Source organism: Oreochromis niloticus, linkage group LG15 (genome assembly GCF_001858045.2).
Source record: "Oreochromis niloticus isolate F11D_XX linkage group LG15, O_niloticus_UMD_NMBU, whole genome shotgun sequence".
NCBI lineage: Eukaryota > Metazoa > Chordata > Actinopteri > Cichliformes > Cichlidae > Oreochromis > Oreochromis niloticus.
This window is the reverse complement of record NC_031980.2, coordinates 9,625,324-9,639,959: the sequence shown is the minus strand read 5'-3', so window position 1 is coordinate 9,639,959 and position 14,636 is coordinate 9,625,324. Positions and strand designations below refer to the sequence as shown.

General features: G+C 39.3%; 1 protein-coding gene across 1 annotated transcript; it reads right to left on the bottom strand.

Moving 5' to 3' along the window:
* Positions 1-6,698: 6,698 nt before the first annotated feature.
* Positions 6,699-13,400, bottom strand: gata4 (GATA binding protein 4). The gene is given in 6 exon segments (NM_001279627.1): positions 6,699-7,156; positions 7,356-7,501; positions 7,753-7,834; positions 8,227-8,352; positions 8,465-8,631; positions 12,701-13,400. Coding segments are annotated over 6 exon segments (1,170 nt in total). The 5' UTR covers positions 13,224-13,400; the 3' UTR covers positions 6,699-7,030.
* Between the last annotated feature and the right edge of the window lie 1,236 nt (positions 13,401-14,636).

Sequence of the window (14,636 nt, the reverse complement as noted above, 5' to 3'; positions counted from 1 at the left end):
AATGTTCATAAGTATTAGGACAAAAACTTATCGCTGTTATTATTTTCAGTAATTATATTGTGCAAAGTTTAAAATAAGTCCTTTACATTCGATATCTGTGCATGAACACTTTTTAAAGTTTACTCTATGTTGGATCTAAACCCTCCGTGCTAGCAGTGAAGGCCCGTTTCACTTCTAGCACCCTCAGAGGGGTTTTATTAATATCGGAAAGTAGTTTGAAGTGATTTGACTGAAAACACTAATGCAATGCTGGACAGTGCGGAGGAAGTTGAGAAATCGACACATCAGTCTGCAGTTTGGGGAACTCAATGAGCGGAAGAAAAACCAGAGGGCTGTGCGCTGTGTAGACCACAAGAGGAACACACAAATTTCTCAGTGTTGCAGTGCTCACACAAGGGCCAGAGTCTCTTTGTCTATGACAGAATAATTCAGGTGGTATGAATTAAATCCCCTACATGACCAGAATGATGTAGAAAGGTGTCAGCTGAGCTAATTGTAGGCTCAACTGAATACCAACTTATCCAAAATGTGCCATGTATGGAGGAGCAAAATTTCCAGGCAAGCCAAAAATGTCTGAATGTTATTACCAATATTAATCCCACCGGCCCTACCTCTGCTGTGTTCCAGAGTGTAAAGAAATGGAGCAACCACTGATGTTTATGGTTACTTCCTCTTTGCAAAACTGGAAAACTGCTGGAGTGTGACACAAAATAAGTGGGTTTAACACTTTCTGAGGGAGATGTCACCTGTATGGGTGGACAGTGGGGCCTATATATGGACTGGAACCATAGTTTCTCTTGCTTTCTAAAAAATTTCTTGAGAGAACAATCAATTCATTACATGTAGAACCATATTACAAGACAAGATATGCAGTCAGTGTGAGAGGAATTTAATTTAATGTGAAAAATGTACAACAAGACAAACAGCTTTTGTAGCCATATTACCCAGTTACCTGTGATTTGAGTTTTTGTATGTCATACTTGCACTGTTCTTGTCTTGTTCTACTTGCATAATGTGTATGTGTCCGCTGTGCAGTCTGGCACCTCTGGCTGTGGCAACATGCACCATATGAGTTTACTAACCTTGATGATCTAAGACAGAACCAGGAAAGGACTTAAAACTTTACTCACTCTCTTCCTTGATTTTTTTAAGCTTTGGATTTTGCACAAAATGCTTTCTTCCATTAAACTCGGAAGCCTCAAAACTAACAAGTTGTATGAGCGGCCTGATACCTGAGTACTAAGAGTGAAGGCCAAAATCTATCAGCAAAGAAAAGAAAGAAAAAATCCTTCCAAAATTAAATGAATAATGCTCTTGACAGGCACTCAAGATGACCATATTTCCCCAGTCTTGGCTCATTTACACTGGCTTCCAGTACGCTGTTGGTTGTAGAATTGATTTTACGATTTTATTGCTTGTTTTTGAATCTCTAAATGAATTAGCTCCATCATACCTCTCTGATCTGTTTACTAAAAATACTCCTAATAGAACTCTCATGTCAGCTGATAAGTTTAGTTGTCCCTAGAAGCAGGCTAAAAAACAGAGGAGATCGGGCCTTTGCGATTGCTATGTCCAAAATTTGGAACAGTCTGCCTCTTGAAATTAGGATCTCTCCAACACTTGACATTTTTAAAACCTGTTTGAAAACACATTTTTACTCTCTAGCTTTTAATTGTGACTGAGTTTTGTTTTGTTCTTTGTGTGTGTTTGATCTACTTTTTACTTTTTTACTATGTACAGCACTTTGGTCAACCTGTGCTGTTTTTAAATGTGCTTATAAATAAATTGATTGATTGATTGAATATTTAAAAAAAAAAAAGTCTTCTGAAACACACATAAACGAGCACATATGCAAATTAGTTCTAAAAAATCAAGTTGCCAAGACAAGTTGCCTGTACTTGCTTACTTCCGTCAACTGAAACCACAGGAAGGAAAACACCTAGAAGAAAGATTAAAACTACAAATACAAAATATGTCAGCGTTATTTAAAATTACAGAGTGAAAAGCACCACACAGCTGTTTTAACTGAAATATATCATACATGGGAGCAGACTTCATCTATAACTCTGTCCTTTTATGAGGAAAGACTCCCGAGGGCTGATATTTAATAAAAGAGGCAGCTCTTCAGCAGTGTTTATGTAATAGCCACAAAGGCCTGAGTATTACTGGAAGGAGGAGCTACGTACTGACAAATGACAGTGGGTAAAAAAATGTAGTGCAACAGATCAGGTTATGGGGCTTTATCTATCTGGAGATCCTAAATTAAGACAGACCCTGGCAAAGCAGGGTTATACGTTTGGCCGAGGTGAGAAGACTGGATGGATTTTCCCATGTGAGTAAACTCTGAAAAAACACTGAAACAAAACATAAAGGGGAGGATGGTAGTATATCACGTGTGACTAAGGTTGGCTTTAGACTCTACGCTGAAATATCTGTTTAGTTCTTCAGTCTTCCAGATGCTCAGTGTGAGGGGCAGTGATTTCCTCAACAGTATTCATCAGATTCCTTGTGCACTACTTTCTGGCAATATGTATCTGATTGCATGCTTTCATCCAGGTTTAGGCTGAAGCGGCCTCTGTTTGATGGATATGAAGAGCGGCCTTGGTTTTGTAAGAAGAAATGTTTGGCCAGCCTGAGAACTCTGGCACAGACAACAGAGGGAAAGGTCAGTCTCCACACCCTGTAAGGCTGAAGCAATACTGACTGAAGAAGAGCTGCATTAACACTGGCTGCACAATGTGAAATAGTTTCCACATGTTGTAACAAGACAATCACAAATTGTTCTGTGAATTTGTTTTGTTTTAGGCAATAGTGAACCAAATGTAGTTACACAAGTAGTTCAATAATATGTTACCTGCGGGAAATGAAGAGATATTGAGTCAAGTAGTGTCTGTTTAGTTAACTACTAAATCTATATATAAAAAAGAAGAAATGTGACCACATAATACAGGTCGGTTTAACCAACAATATCAGCTATAGCTGCTACAGTTTGATAAAAACGTATCTATTTTCAGTCAGAGACAATGGGCTTGATCATGAGCTGCCTTAATTTTCATAGTGTAGATTCAACAATGTGTTGGAAACATTCTTCAGAGATTTTGGTCTGTATCACATAGTTCTTGCAGATTTGTTGGCTGAACATTTAAAATCAGAATTTCCTGCTCCATCACAGCCCAAAGGTGCTCTACATTTAGACCATTTGAGTGCAGTGAACTCAGTGAACTGTCATGTTGATGAACTGTGTTGTGACATGGTGTGTTATCCTGCTGGAAGCAGCCATCAACAGATTAGTACACTGTGGGCTAAAAGGGATGGTAATGGTCAACAACAAAATTCAGGCAGTCTGTGACTTTTAAATGTTACTAAATTGGTACTAAGAGGCCTAAAGTGTGCCAGTAAAATATTCGCCCACACCATCAGCACCACCCTGAACCACTGATACAAGGGACGAGTGATCCATGTGTCCGTGTAGTCCGGAATTCTTATCCTACTATCTGAATGTTGCAGCAGAAACGGAGAGTCCGCAGACCAGGCAACATGTTTCCAATCTTCTGTTGTGCAGTTTCGGTGAGCAGGTGTGAAATGTGGCCTCGGTTTCTTGTTCTTAGCAGACAGGAGTGACACCTGGTGTGGTCTTCTGCTGCTGATGAAGCCCATCTGTGTCAAGGTGCTGTGCATTCAAGGATGCACTTCTGCATATGCTGGTTGTAGCAATCACTTATATGATTTACTGTTGCCTTCCTATCAACTCAGCGCAGTCTGGCCATTCTCCTCTGACCTCTGACATCAACAAGACATTTTCACACAACTATTTTCTCCTTTTCTGACTGTTCACTGTAAACATTAGAGATTTTTGTGTGGGAACATCCCAGCAGCAGTTTCCAAAATATTCAGCTGACCTCTTTTGGCACCAACAACCATCTCATGTCCCTGAACCAGGTCACTTAAATCACCTTTCTTTGCCATTCTGATTCTCAGCTTGAACTTCAGCATGTCATCTCAACCATGTCTACATGTCTAAATACTGAGTTGCTGCCATGTGCTTGGCTGGCTGGATATTAGTGGTGGGAGCATTTAACAAGCGTACCTAATGAAGTGGTGGTGAATTTAGTACTTTAACTACTTCTAGTGTGGGATAATTAATAATTTTTAGTATAGTTTTCTAAACATAAATTTTAGGTTAGAAAAGTTATTTTTATTGTTATGTATTATTTGTTATTATCGTGTTATTATTAGTATTTATTTATTTATTTATTAGAGTTTAGGACATTTAACTTTAATAAGTTAACTGTTTGTTTTAATTGAGCCCCTGTCTGGGGCAAATATGTGGGCTAGGTCATAAATGGACTTGCTTCACTAAGAAATCATCAATGACTTAGTGAACAGTAATTTTTTACAGTTTCACCACGACATCACTGATGAATGCTGTGAAGACGACAAACAGCATTCTTAGGCAGTGATTGAAAGACAGGAGGAGATTATCATTTACGGGCCTTATTATCCTAACTATGGCAGTAGAGAACATAGTGAGGACCTCGTTATCAGCCAAACCCAGGAACTTCTGGAGTCAGAGAGTTTCTCTGAAGATGTAAAGGTCTACATCTTCACCGTGAACAGCCCATGTTTGGCAAGATATGCCAACCGGTGCATGCTGAACCTGGTTCATAAGGCTCTGGAGTGGTGGAATGCATTTGGAGTGAAGACTCATATTGGTGATATGAAGTGCTGGGGCTTTAAAGGAATCAGAGAAAATCTGTTTCAGGGTGTTAACTACAAACAGGTGGAATGCGTAAATCAAACTGTGGACTAGGAGAGTTATTTTAAAGCAGCTGAAATGAGCACCGATCTTAATCTTTTGTGTGAAACTATGTTTTCTCTTCTTAAGTGCTTGCTGAGGCCTCAACAAGAAAACAGCCACTTTGCAGCCACCATGCAGAAGCAGGACAGGAAGACTTATTTTAAAAGCATGCATTCTATATTTGAAAGCAAACCAGCGCATGAGAAAAAAAAAAATCCTGACGCAGAAGGTGAACGCACTGATCGACTCTGCAGAAGTTCTGCTTTCGATGAGCACCGAAAGTCTCCAGGAATATTTAGAAAGAGGGCGTGTTTTAGCACTTGGTTACACCTTTAGCTCACAAGCGTGTGATGCTGGCCTCGAGTACGGTGTACATTTGAGACTTAAGTTTCAGCAGTCTTGGAGGGACTTGGTACAGGACAAGTGTGCAGCAGTCATCAGAGAAAAGTTGACTGAGGACATTAACCACTGTGCCCTTCAGCTTTTTGTCAAAAACACCGTGAAGATCACAGAGCACTTTTTACAATTTGGGAAATTAAGAGGATTCAAAGGCTCCGCGTGCTTTTGAGAGGAAAATGAAGTTATTGTAAGACACTGGCATTAGAAACAGAATGAATTCCACCACCTTTGCACAATGCATACCGTTTGCATTATGTCAAAATGCTGTGTCTTTATTAGTGTCTTTGTCTACAATATGTCACAGATCGTACTGGAGTGGAGTTTTTACATAGAAGCAGTAGCAATATCCTACATTTACAATGGTTGCCTCCATGCTTTTAGAAAGCAAATTGAAGTAATGCTAACATACTGTACAGTTAATCCTTTATACAGCTTATCAGTCAGTCATTATATAGTAGATGGTAATCCGATGATGACGGTGATGATTATGATGTGGTTGAGCGCTAAACCTTTTAATTAAAGTCCAGTGGTTGCATGCCTGTGCATCTGTCAGCAGGGGGAGCTATGTGACCTCCACATCACAATCATCACATGCACTCTTCCTGCGCAGGTAGTTTATCATGTGTTGTAAGAGATGCCAATACTGACGTGTATTTTTCATACTTTGAATGGAAGAAAGTGATAAGGAGCTGTTCTTATTGCACTGAGTAGTAGATCGTGTAGCGATCGGATAACTGGCACTGGGGAGTGATGGATCCCATAAAGTAAGTTTAAGTAATTCAAAGGTTAGATGTGCTAATTACACACTTGCCTTTTAACTGCAGATTCTTGTCAGCAGAAATAGAAGATGTGCCAATGACAAAACTTAAGAGGGACATACTGTTGTGCAGGATGGCCCACTGTCGTGGATCCCTGGGACACTCTATATAACCTGTTTTATATTTACTTTACTTTCTATTGCAGTTCGAAAAGAGTATAACAGATCCCTCATAGTTTCAGTTTGCTGAATTTAACCAGCATACAAGCAGTGAATAGTTTGCATCTGCTGCAATCTTATTACATTACAACTGAACTACAAAAAACTACTCGTTTAATTAAACCTGCAAACCCGAAAAAGCACTGTGCTTTCCCAAAAACAGTGTGCCAGTTTCTTTGGATGAACCTAAGGGAAGATTTTATCCCACACAGTTAAAAAAAAAAAATCAAAGCTTTAAGCACCATGAGGAAAACTGTGTGGAAAGTCTATCGTTGAATTGCCTTGATACAACCAGTGGAACGTGATCAACTCTACTATATTTCTGGTTCTTTTATATACATGTATCTGAGCTGGCCTTTAAATACACTTTCTGTAAACCTGGTGGTGCAACTTTTTACATTAAGTTTAAAAATTGTGATTTTTTAAAACATTTTTTGTGTGTTTTAATTTTTTTCCTTTTTGGCGAAATATCCACAATCATATGCAAATGATTAAAAAAAATTTAAATGACTATAATTATTATTGTCATGTATTATGTTACAGTATTTATCTTGCGGAGAGGGTGACGAAAAGTTTTCTGTCGTGTTACTGAGTGAATCTAGTCACTGCTCTTCTTTCAGATTTCTATAACAAAGTCCATTCACGTCCTTGTTTGCTCTGAGTTCACACACAGTGTGTGTGCAGCACTGTAAGGCCTCGTTTCTTCTGTAGTAGCTCCCAGATTTCTGTTCCTGCACTGACAACGCTGCACAGCGGGCAGGAAACGGCGGGGTGGTCTGAACCCAGAGTCTGTCAGGAGAGTTTAATAGGTATTCTGTGGTTAGGTAGGTTTTTGAGATGTTGGGTTGTAGGTTTTTCTAAGCCAGGATTAGGCTGTTCCAGGGTTCAGCTTTGGAGCCAGAGGACCCGTTGTGCCCCCCAGGGGACATCTTGAGAGGAATGGGGCCTCCTTGAGTTGCCATGTAGGCTGGCAGGGCAGAAATCTGGAGAGATAATGGAGAAGGTAATGAGAAGTGGAATTTTTGGCATCTTTCTGTTCACTTCCCACTACCTCCCTACCTCTGAGTGACACATGATTAGGGAGGCATTGATTTTTACAATAATGTCTAACAAAAATCAGAGTTTATTGTAAATTTCTTGAACGTAAATTTCCTTCGAGATTTCGCCATCGAGGTGTCTCACCTGTGCATGTGAGCTGTGATGTGTGTACAAGCTGTGATTTTCTGGCTCTGTCTTTATCTGGCGAGTCTCCTCTGCAGTGGTGGAGGTGGTGGAGGAGCGGGGAGTGCTGCTGGGTGTAATTGGAGCCCCCTCGTTGCCTGGTGTCCCTGCAGGGTACAGCACAGGTGAGGTTACAGATGTTGTACACATGACCTTGATACGTAAACCCGTATGACATTTGCACTGAAAAATCTAAAAATGTTTATTTCTTCAGTTTGAAAGTACAAAAGACAACAGGTGACAGGAGAAAATTATCACTCTAATTTAGAACACAGGGGAGAAAGGATATTTACGGCTCTGCTCCTGCTTGCCCCTAAATATAAACACAAATATAATCAAGTGTGTTTTTGAAGCCCACCAGTTTGGGATTTATTGAGGTTCTTAGGTTTGCGTTTGCGGGTCTGGATCCCCTCTTTCTTCATAGCCAAAGGTCGAGGGACCTGTCGAGACACAAAGACAAAGAAAGAACCTTAAAGAAAATGCAGGCTGTATTAAAATACATTTAACAATCCTAAAGGCTGGAAAACTGCTTTTAAGGCAAGCCTTGATCACTGACTTGATGCAATTTCTTAGTCTCTTTTCATTTAGATGTTCTGCATGAATTTTTATTTTTCAAACCATCATATGTGGAAGTTTAAGACAAAGTTAGAGAGGCAAAGCTGAGATGGTTTGGACATGTGTAGAGGAGGGATAGTGGAGCTGCCAGGCAAGAGGAAAAGAGGAAGACCACAGAAGAAGTGTGACAGAAGAGGATACAGGGATAGGTTGAGATGGATGCAGATGATTGGCTGGGGCGACCCCTAAAGAGTTCTCCCATTGTTCTCTCTCTTACCCCGTGGAGTTTCATGTAGAGCCCACAGGCGTTGCAGACCGGCTCTCCCTCTGCGTTTCGTCGCCACAGGGTGGTGGTGGTGGTGTGACAGTTGGTGCAGGACAGGCCCACCCTCCTCGAGGCAGACTGCCGCAGATAAAACATGTCGGTCGTCAGTGGAGTGACATTTAGCAAAGAGATGAAAGCATCTGTTTTACAGCACTTGCTAAAGAAGAAGATAAAATCTTGTGTGACCCACCAGCCGTCTCTGGGGTTTGATAAGAGGTCTGTTGATGCCGTTCATCTTATGGTACAGCCCGCAGGCGTTACACAGGTAGTGACCGGTACCGTCTCGCCTCCAGAGTGGGGTTGACATTGCTCCGCAGTTCACGCACTCTCGGCCCTCAGCAAAGTCATCAAACAAATCTGATAAGAGATGACAAATATAAAACACAATAAGCCAAAAATCTGCAAGTTCTTTTTCTTGAGATGGGCCCGCTGGTCATTTCTAACCTTTTCCAAGTAAAATACAAAATATGAGTGTACTGTATGATCTGAAGAAACACTCAAACATTACTGGAACAGTTATTCTATAACACTTCTTAAAGAAATTAACCTCCAGCCGCTCTGATACCACAAACATAAATCCATTGCTTTCCTGTGCATTCAGACCCTGACAGTGATCAAGCAGTGCAGTGGCATTCATGCACCAGCAGGAGGTGCAGGCTGGATCCACTCAGGGGCCCACACAACCGCAACCTGGAATCCTTCCTTATCTCGCAACCCCCCCATGAGATAAAAGTTGGCTGGAAATAAAGATGGAATAGAGCTCAGTCCTACTGAAATGTCTATCATACCTCTTTCTCCTTTTATTTCTCACTTAGCGCGACATCTGATAAATGTGATAAATGTAATCTTCACTCTCTCATCTGGCACATAACAAAGTGTCTCCCAAGAACCTCTTAACTATTTGGGATAGGAGACATCAATCTTTGGAGTAGAGGTAAGAACACTACTAGTCCTTCTTCATATTTCAGCAATGCCACCACCAGCACGAGCTGTAATCTAAAATACGTGTCAGGTCTGAGAGCACCTTGATAAACAGCAGAAAACAGCAACGTATCAACTGTGGACGTCCCGTTCAAATCCTAATGTGTTTTAATCACACACACTTCGCTGTGCATAATTGCTCTTCTTCAGATAGCGTAAATCTGGCCCACATGTGTTCCTCCCTCGACGCGCTGTGCAACCGGACAGGCAGTTGTACACATGCAGGCCTCCTCAAGGCTGAGAGCCAAACAGACACGGCAGGGCGAGCTAACCTTGAGCGAGGCAGCAATTGTAGCCAACACAACGCAGCAACACGAGACAATACACAAAAGAAATATCTAAATGGAAGTTTTCATGCCCACTGTTTAAATGTCAGAGTTTATCATGGTGCGGTTAAAAAACCCAGACACAAACGCTTTAGGAGGCCAGGAGTGAAAATAGAAATACAGAGTGTACATGGTGTCAGCTGTCACAAGGAAAAGGAAAAGTCAGCGAGATAATGATTGTATCTGTAAACTCATTTTTAACATTAAAAGATTGAACTTTAATAGAATATTTTATCTGAATATTTTCCTGGGATTTTACACTTTTGCATTTCGGGAAACATAACCAGATTAATTAATCAGATTATCATTTAATTCATAAATCTTTCTGAAATTTCAATGAAACTTCAATTAAGAAAAGTGATTTAACTTAACATGCTGGCAAACACAACGTGATTAGCTACTATAAGAAACAATAATAATTATAATAATGTACTGCTGTAAATTAACAGTTCAATTTTCAGTGAAAGAATGGAGGAATTGTACTAAAGTACATACTGTACTAAGTATTCCACTAAAGTTTTCTGATTTAAATTCTGATTTGAAAGTTTGTTGGGGGGGGGGTTGACATAAAATGTGAAAAAAATGAGGTCAGCATGTGAAATAGGACACATTGTTACACATTACCCAACAACACTGTTTAAATGGCCCCATAAGTGAAAGAATGAAAAGAGTAAACATGCCTGAATGCAACATAATAAAATATTTGTATTAAAATATCACATCTTTCAGGGTTTATTTTTGATACCTTATGTAACCCTTCAATTTGTTCTTTTTTTTACCTTGTATTTCTTGCTTTACCTAGTAAAATACATTTTATTATATTAATATTTTATTAACTCATATGAATTATTACCATTTAACCTGATTTTAGAGGTACTTTTTCAGATTTTACTTTAATAGAATGTGCGTATTTTTTTTCCATTTTGTTCGTACAAATTCCATCCAAACTGCTTTCATGACTTCCAGGAATTTATCAGAGTCATAACATAGATATTAGAATCTCAAATACTGATGAATTATGCTGTCCTTTAGTTGAAAAGTTATCCCTCCCCCTCAATCTAATTAAACTTGAGCAACAGATTATTCAGTTTAAGCATAAATAAATCCATGCATTGTATCCCACACTTAATAAATGCCAATATTGTTTTCTACAATCAACATATGTATGTTTTGCGATTTTAACATGAACATGATAGCTTTGCTCAAAAGACAAAACTAAAGTGAATTTAGTTGTTCTGTTTGAAGATCAAAACTGATTTTAGTTTCTAGTTGAGTGCCCTCACATGCATTCAAGCTAAATGTCACTGAGCATTTCTGTGAGTTGATTATTGAATGAATTCTGATTAGATTTTATTTCCTCTTTTCCATCTTTACGGAACAGATGAGGGAGTTTCCCTTTCCCCAGAACAATGAGCTTTCGGCACCCGGCTGAAAGCCTCTTAATCAAACACAGAGACTTGATTGAATTTGTTGAGATTGCACAACAGTGAGGTGTTACTGAAAATGCTTGTAAACCAAATCAGTGAGTGAACACAGGGCTCTTTGTGATGAGTGTGATTGTAATAAGATGAAGAGCTCAGTTTGGATCAATGCTGCTATCTCTCTTTTTTTTAGAGATAATTTGAGAGATGCTTTTTTGTCTTTCTCCATGAAACTGTTGAGGGTCGGGGGGTGGGGAGGGGGGATGTGGCAGATGGAAACTGTACATGATATTTAGAAATGAGGAAGTAATGAGCTGTTAATCAGCTGTGAATAATAACTGATGCAGTGAAGAATGAGCGATAATGACTGGTTACTTTTGAGGATACTGAACTGGAAAAGTGGGCAGCTGTGTACATTTGAAATATAAGATTTTGCCCACCATCACTCTGCAAAAGTTAAGAAACTTTAGATGAGGGGGGGGGACAGCTTAAACAAACACAGTGCTGATTGGTGATGTAGACTATGCAAGACGTGAGCCACAGAAAATCTGACAGCCTAAGCAAAATGAATGTGTTGTGAAATCTCCGTCATCCATATGGTTCAGAGTACACTGCAGGCTGCAGCTACAGGCCAAAATCACATCCAGCACATAAAGGTCAGATATTAGATTAATCTGTTCACCTTAAAGTCACTTCTAACATGTCTTCTTTAATAATAATTTTAAAAAAACACACACAGACATATATATGTATATGTATAAAGAATCATAAAGGACTTCTTTAATAAATGATTGATGATCAGTGACGCATGCATGGATGAGATTCCCAGCAAATAAAATCTGGCCTGATCCAAAAGGCCACAGTCAAACACAGCTCATAAACCACAAACAGTGTTATCAATTCCACTTGTGTTAAATATTAATTTCAATCTTACCAATAATATTGCTCAGATTCATTCATAACTAATAGATAGCATGTTTTTTATATGTTGTTTATGTTAAACTGTTGTAAGTCTAACTTTGGGTGTTTGGATTGAGCCTGATGAGTATATATATTTATATATATATGGATGTAGGGATGTGTGTCACACATTTTTAGTTGGCTTATAAAAACTTATTATTAATTTTGTTGAATAATTATAGATATAAAACTGTGTGGATTTGCAAGTGAGGCTGTTTTTCCCTGTTCTTCAAGCCTAAATCTCAATTTAGGTTGTGTGAAAATGTTCATTTGTGAACAGCATAAATGTAAAAACGTGAACTTTTAGAAGATTGTCCTGAAGTCTTTTTAGTCATTTTATATCTCTATAAACTACCAGAAATTGTACGTTAAATGTGTAAATATGAGTAAAAATATATATTCTTGCTCATGGTGTTAATGTTTTAAAATTCATTTATCCCTTATTTAATATCACAATCAGCTCTTTTACAACAGCGTAAAAGTAACAAAATATTACTTTAAACGCATTTTATTTTCCTCTTAATGGAGCCAAAATTGATGTTGACCATTATTAATTAATGCACGTTTTTATATATATATTTTAGTTTCGCCAATTAACTCTTATTAATTCCACTTTTTTATCTCTAATTTAAACAAATAATTGTGTTGCTTCTTTTTTAATCTATTTCATTTGTGCGTTTTTCCTTCTTAAAATATTGAAACACTGTATTTGTGTACACGTGTATTTAATTTTCTCACCTATGTTGGGGTGTCTTGCTGTCCCAGGAGGAGCGCCAGCTTGGAGACCGTGGAGGACCGGACTGTCGAAGGGGGACGCCGGCCACGTTCCGCCCACGTTAGGGCTCATGTAGGCCGAATAAGGGCTGTGATACGACCCGCTCAGACCACGAGCGCTGTAGTGATCCCTACCGTTAGCGGAGATGTTCAGCGGGCTTGTGTAAGAAACTGCCGTCTCCCGGGCCGTGGCCACCCCGGAGGACAGAGGCGGGCTGGTGGAGAAGGTGAAACGCGGAGACACCGGGGAGTGGTTGTATGAGGGCACCGAGTCTGCGCCCGGCTGTGCCCACGCAGAGTGGCTCGACGCCGGGCTGCTCTGCTGCGACGCACCGGGCGTCTGAAGGTAAGGAAGCGCAGGAATCATGGGGGTGACGACCCGGGTGGTGGGGACATAAACCGGAGAGGTGCCCGTCGAGGCGTTGTGAAGAAATCCGGCCTCATAGGAAGAGGGTCCGTGGTTGCTTGTCATTATGCCCTGGTACATATCCTCACCTTGAAGCTGGACATCCGCGTCGGTAGAAGGTATAAAGGCTGTGTGGATGCGGTTACGCGCGGGACTACTGCGTGTTACCGCAAAACATCTGGTTTAAAGCAGCTCGCGCAACTGGCTAAAGTCAGGCTACTTGTTCAGATCTGATCAAGTCAAGCAAAACAGCGCAACACTCAGAGAAGTGAAAATAAACGCATTAGTGGATACACGAGAGAGGAGGAGGAGTGACAGACCCTGTGATCAAGATCCAGCTGTCATTATCTCTCTCTCTCTCGCTCTCTCTCTCTCTCTTTCTCTCTCAACCTTTTTGCCAAAAACAAATCCAAACATTTTTCCTAATGACGTTTCCAAAACTGTACAGTATTATTTCATGGATTCCATATAGGCCTATCACATGGATTCGGCGAAGGCCGAGCACTTTTTTGGGGGGGTCTATTTTCTTTCTGACCTATTATCTTTTGTTTAGTGGTGATTTTTTTATGTTTCTGGATTTGAATGTTGCATTTTAATTTAATAAAAAACATAAATATAAATAAAGACTTTCAAGTCTCCAAGGGAGTTGGAGACTCGCTGCTACACGCCGATCTTATTGGAGTCGAGCTGTTTCTTTTTCTGTCCTTATCGATTTTAAAACATCGCTATAAAATCATTTTCAGCGCTAGCACAAAATATCCAAATACTTTTTTTTATTAAATTAAAACCTGGCTGAACTCATTGAACGCCGATTTTTTATTGCTGTTTTATTATTTATTTTTCGTTTATCTGAAATGAAGAATCGGGAATCTAAAGATCTAAACTTTTTGCTTCTTTTTTAAAATGTTTTTTAAACCTATCAGATTTCAATTCTCAATTTTAGTCTTCTTTTTTGTTCTGTAATTGTTCTGTATGCTTTGATTTATATATTTTATAGGCTATTATTAAATATTTTTTACATATGATAATTTCTCTCTCGCGCTCTCTATACAATAAAATAAACCAAAATAAACCAAAATAAAATAAAATAAAATAAAAAATAAAGTAAAACTGGAGGCAGAGATGTTGGCGTTATTGTTCTAATAATGTGTTATAATTACGATTAGCAACTTTTTTCTGGTAATTCGAAGCGATCTTTTTTTTTAAGGTTAATATCCGTTATTTACGACAGTTAAAAGTTCACATGCAGCAGGCTATAACCTGTTGGAGGACGCATATATGTACATAGATGCGGAGGGATATTGCCTGTAAATAAATGAGCTGTGACCTGCAGGGGTCCCACAGGCCATTTATTCATTCGTGTTTTCGTCACAGCACTTCTCCACAGCCAGAAATGGTTTTTCTTTTGTTATGTGTTTTCATATTATTATTATTTTTGTTTTGACAAAATGAAGAATAGCGCTACTTTAGTCGGAAGTGTCCGGCGGCTGTTGT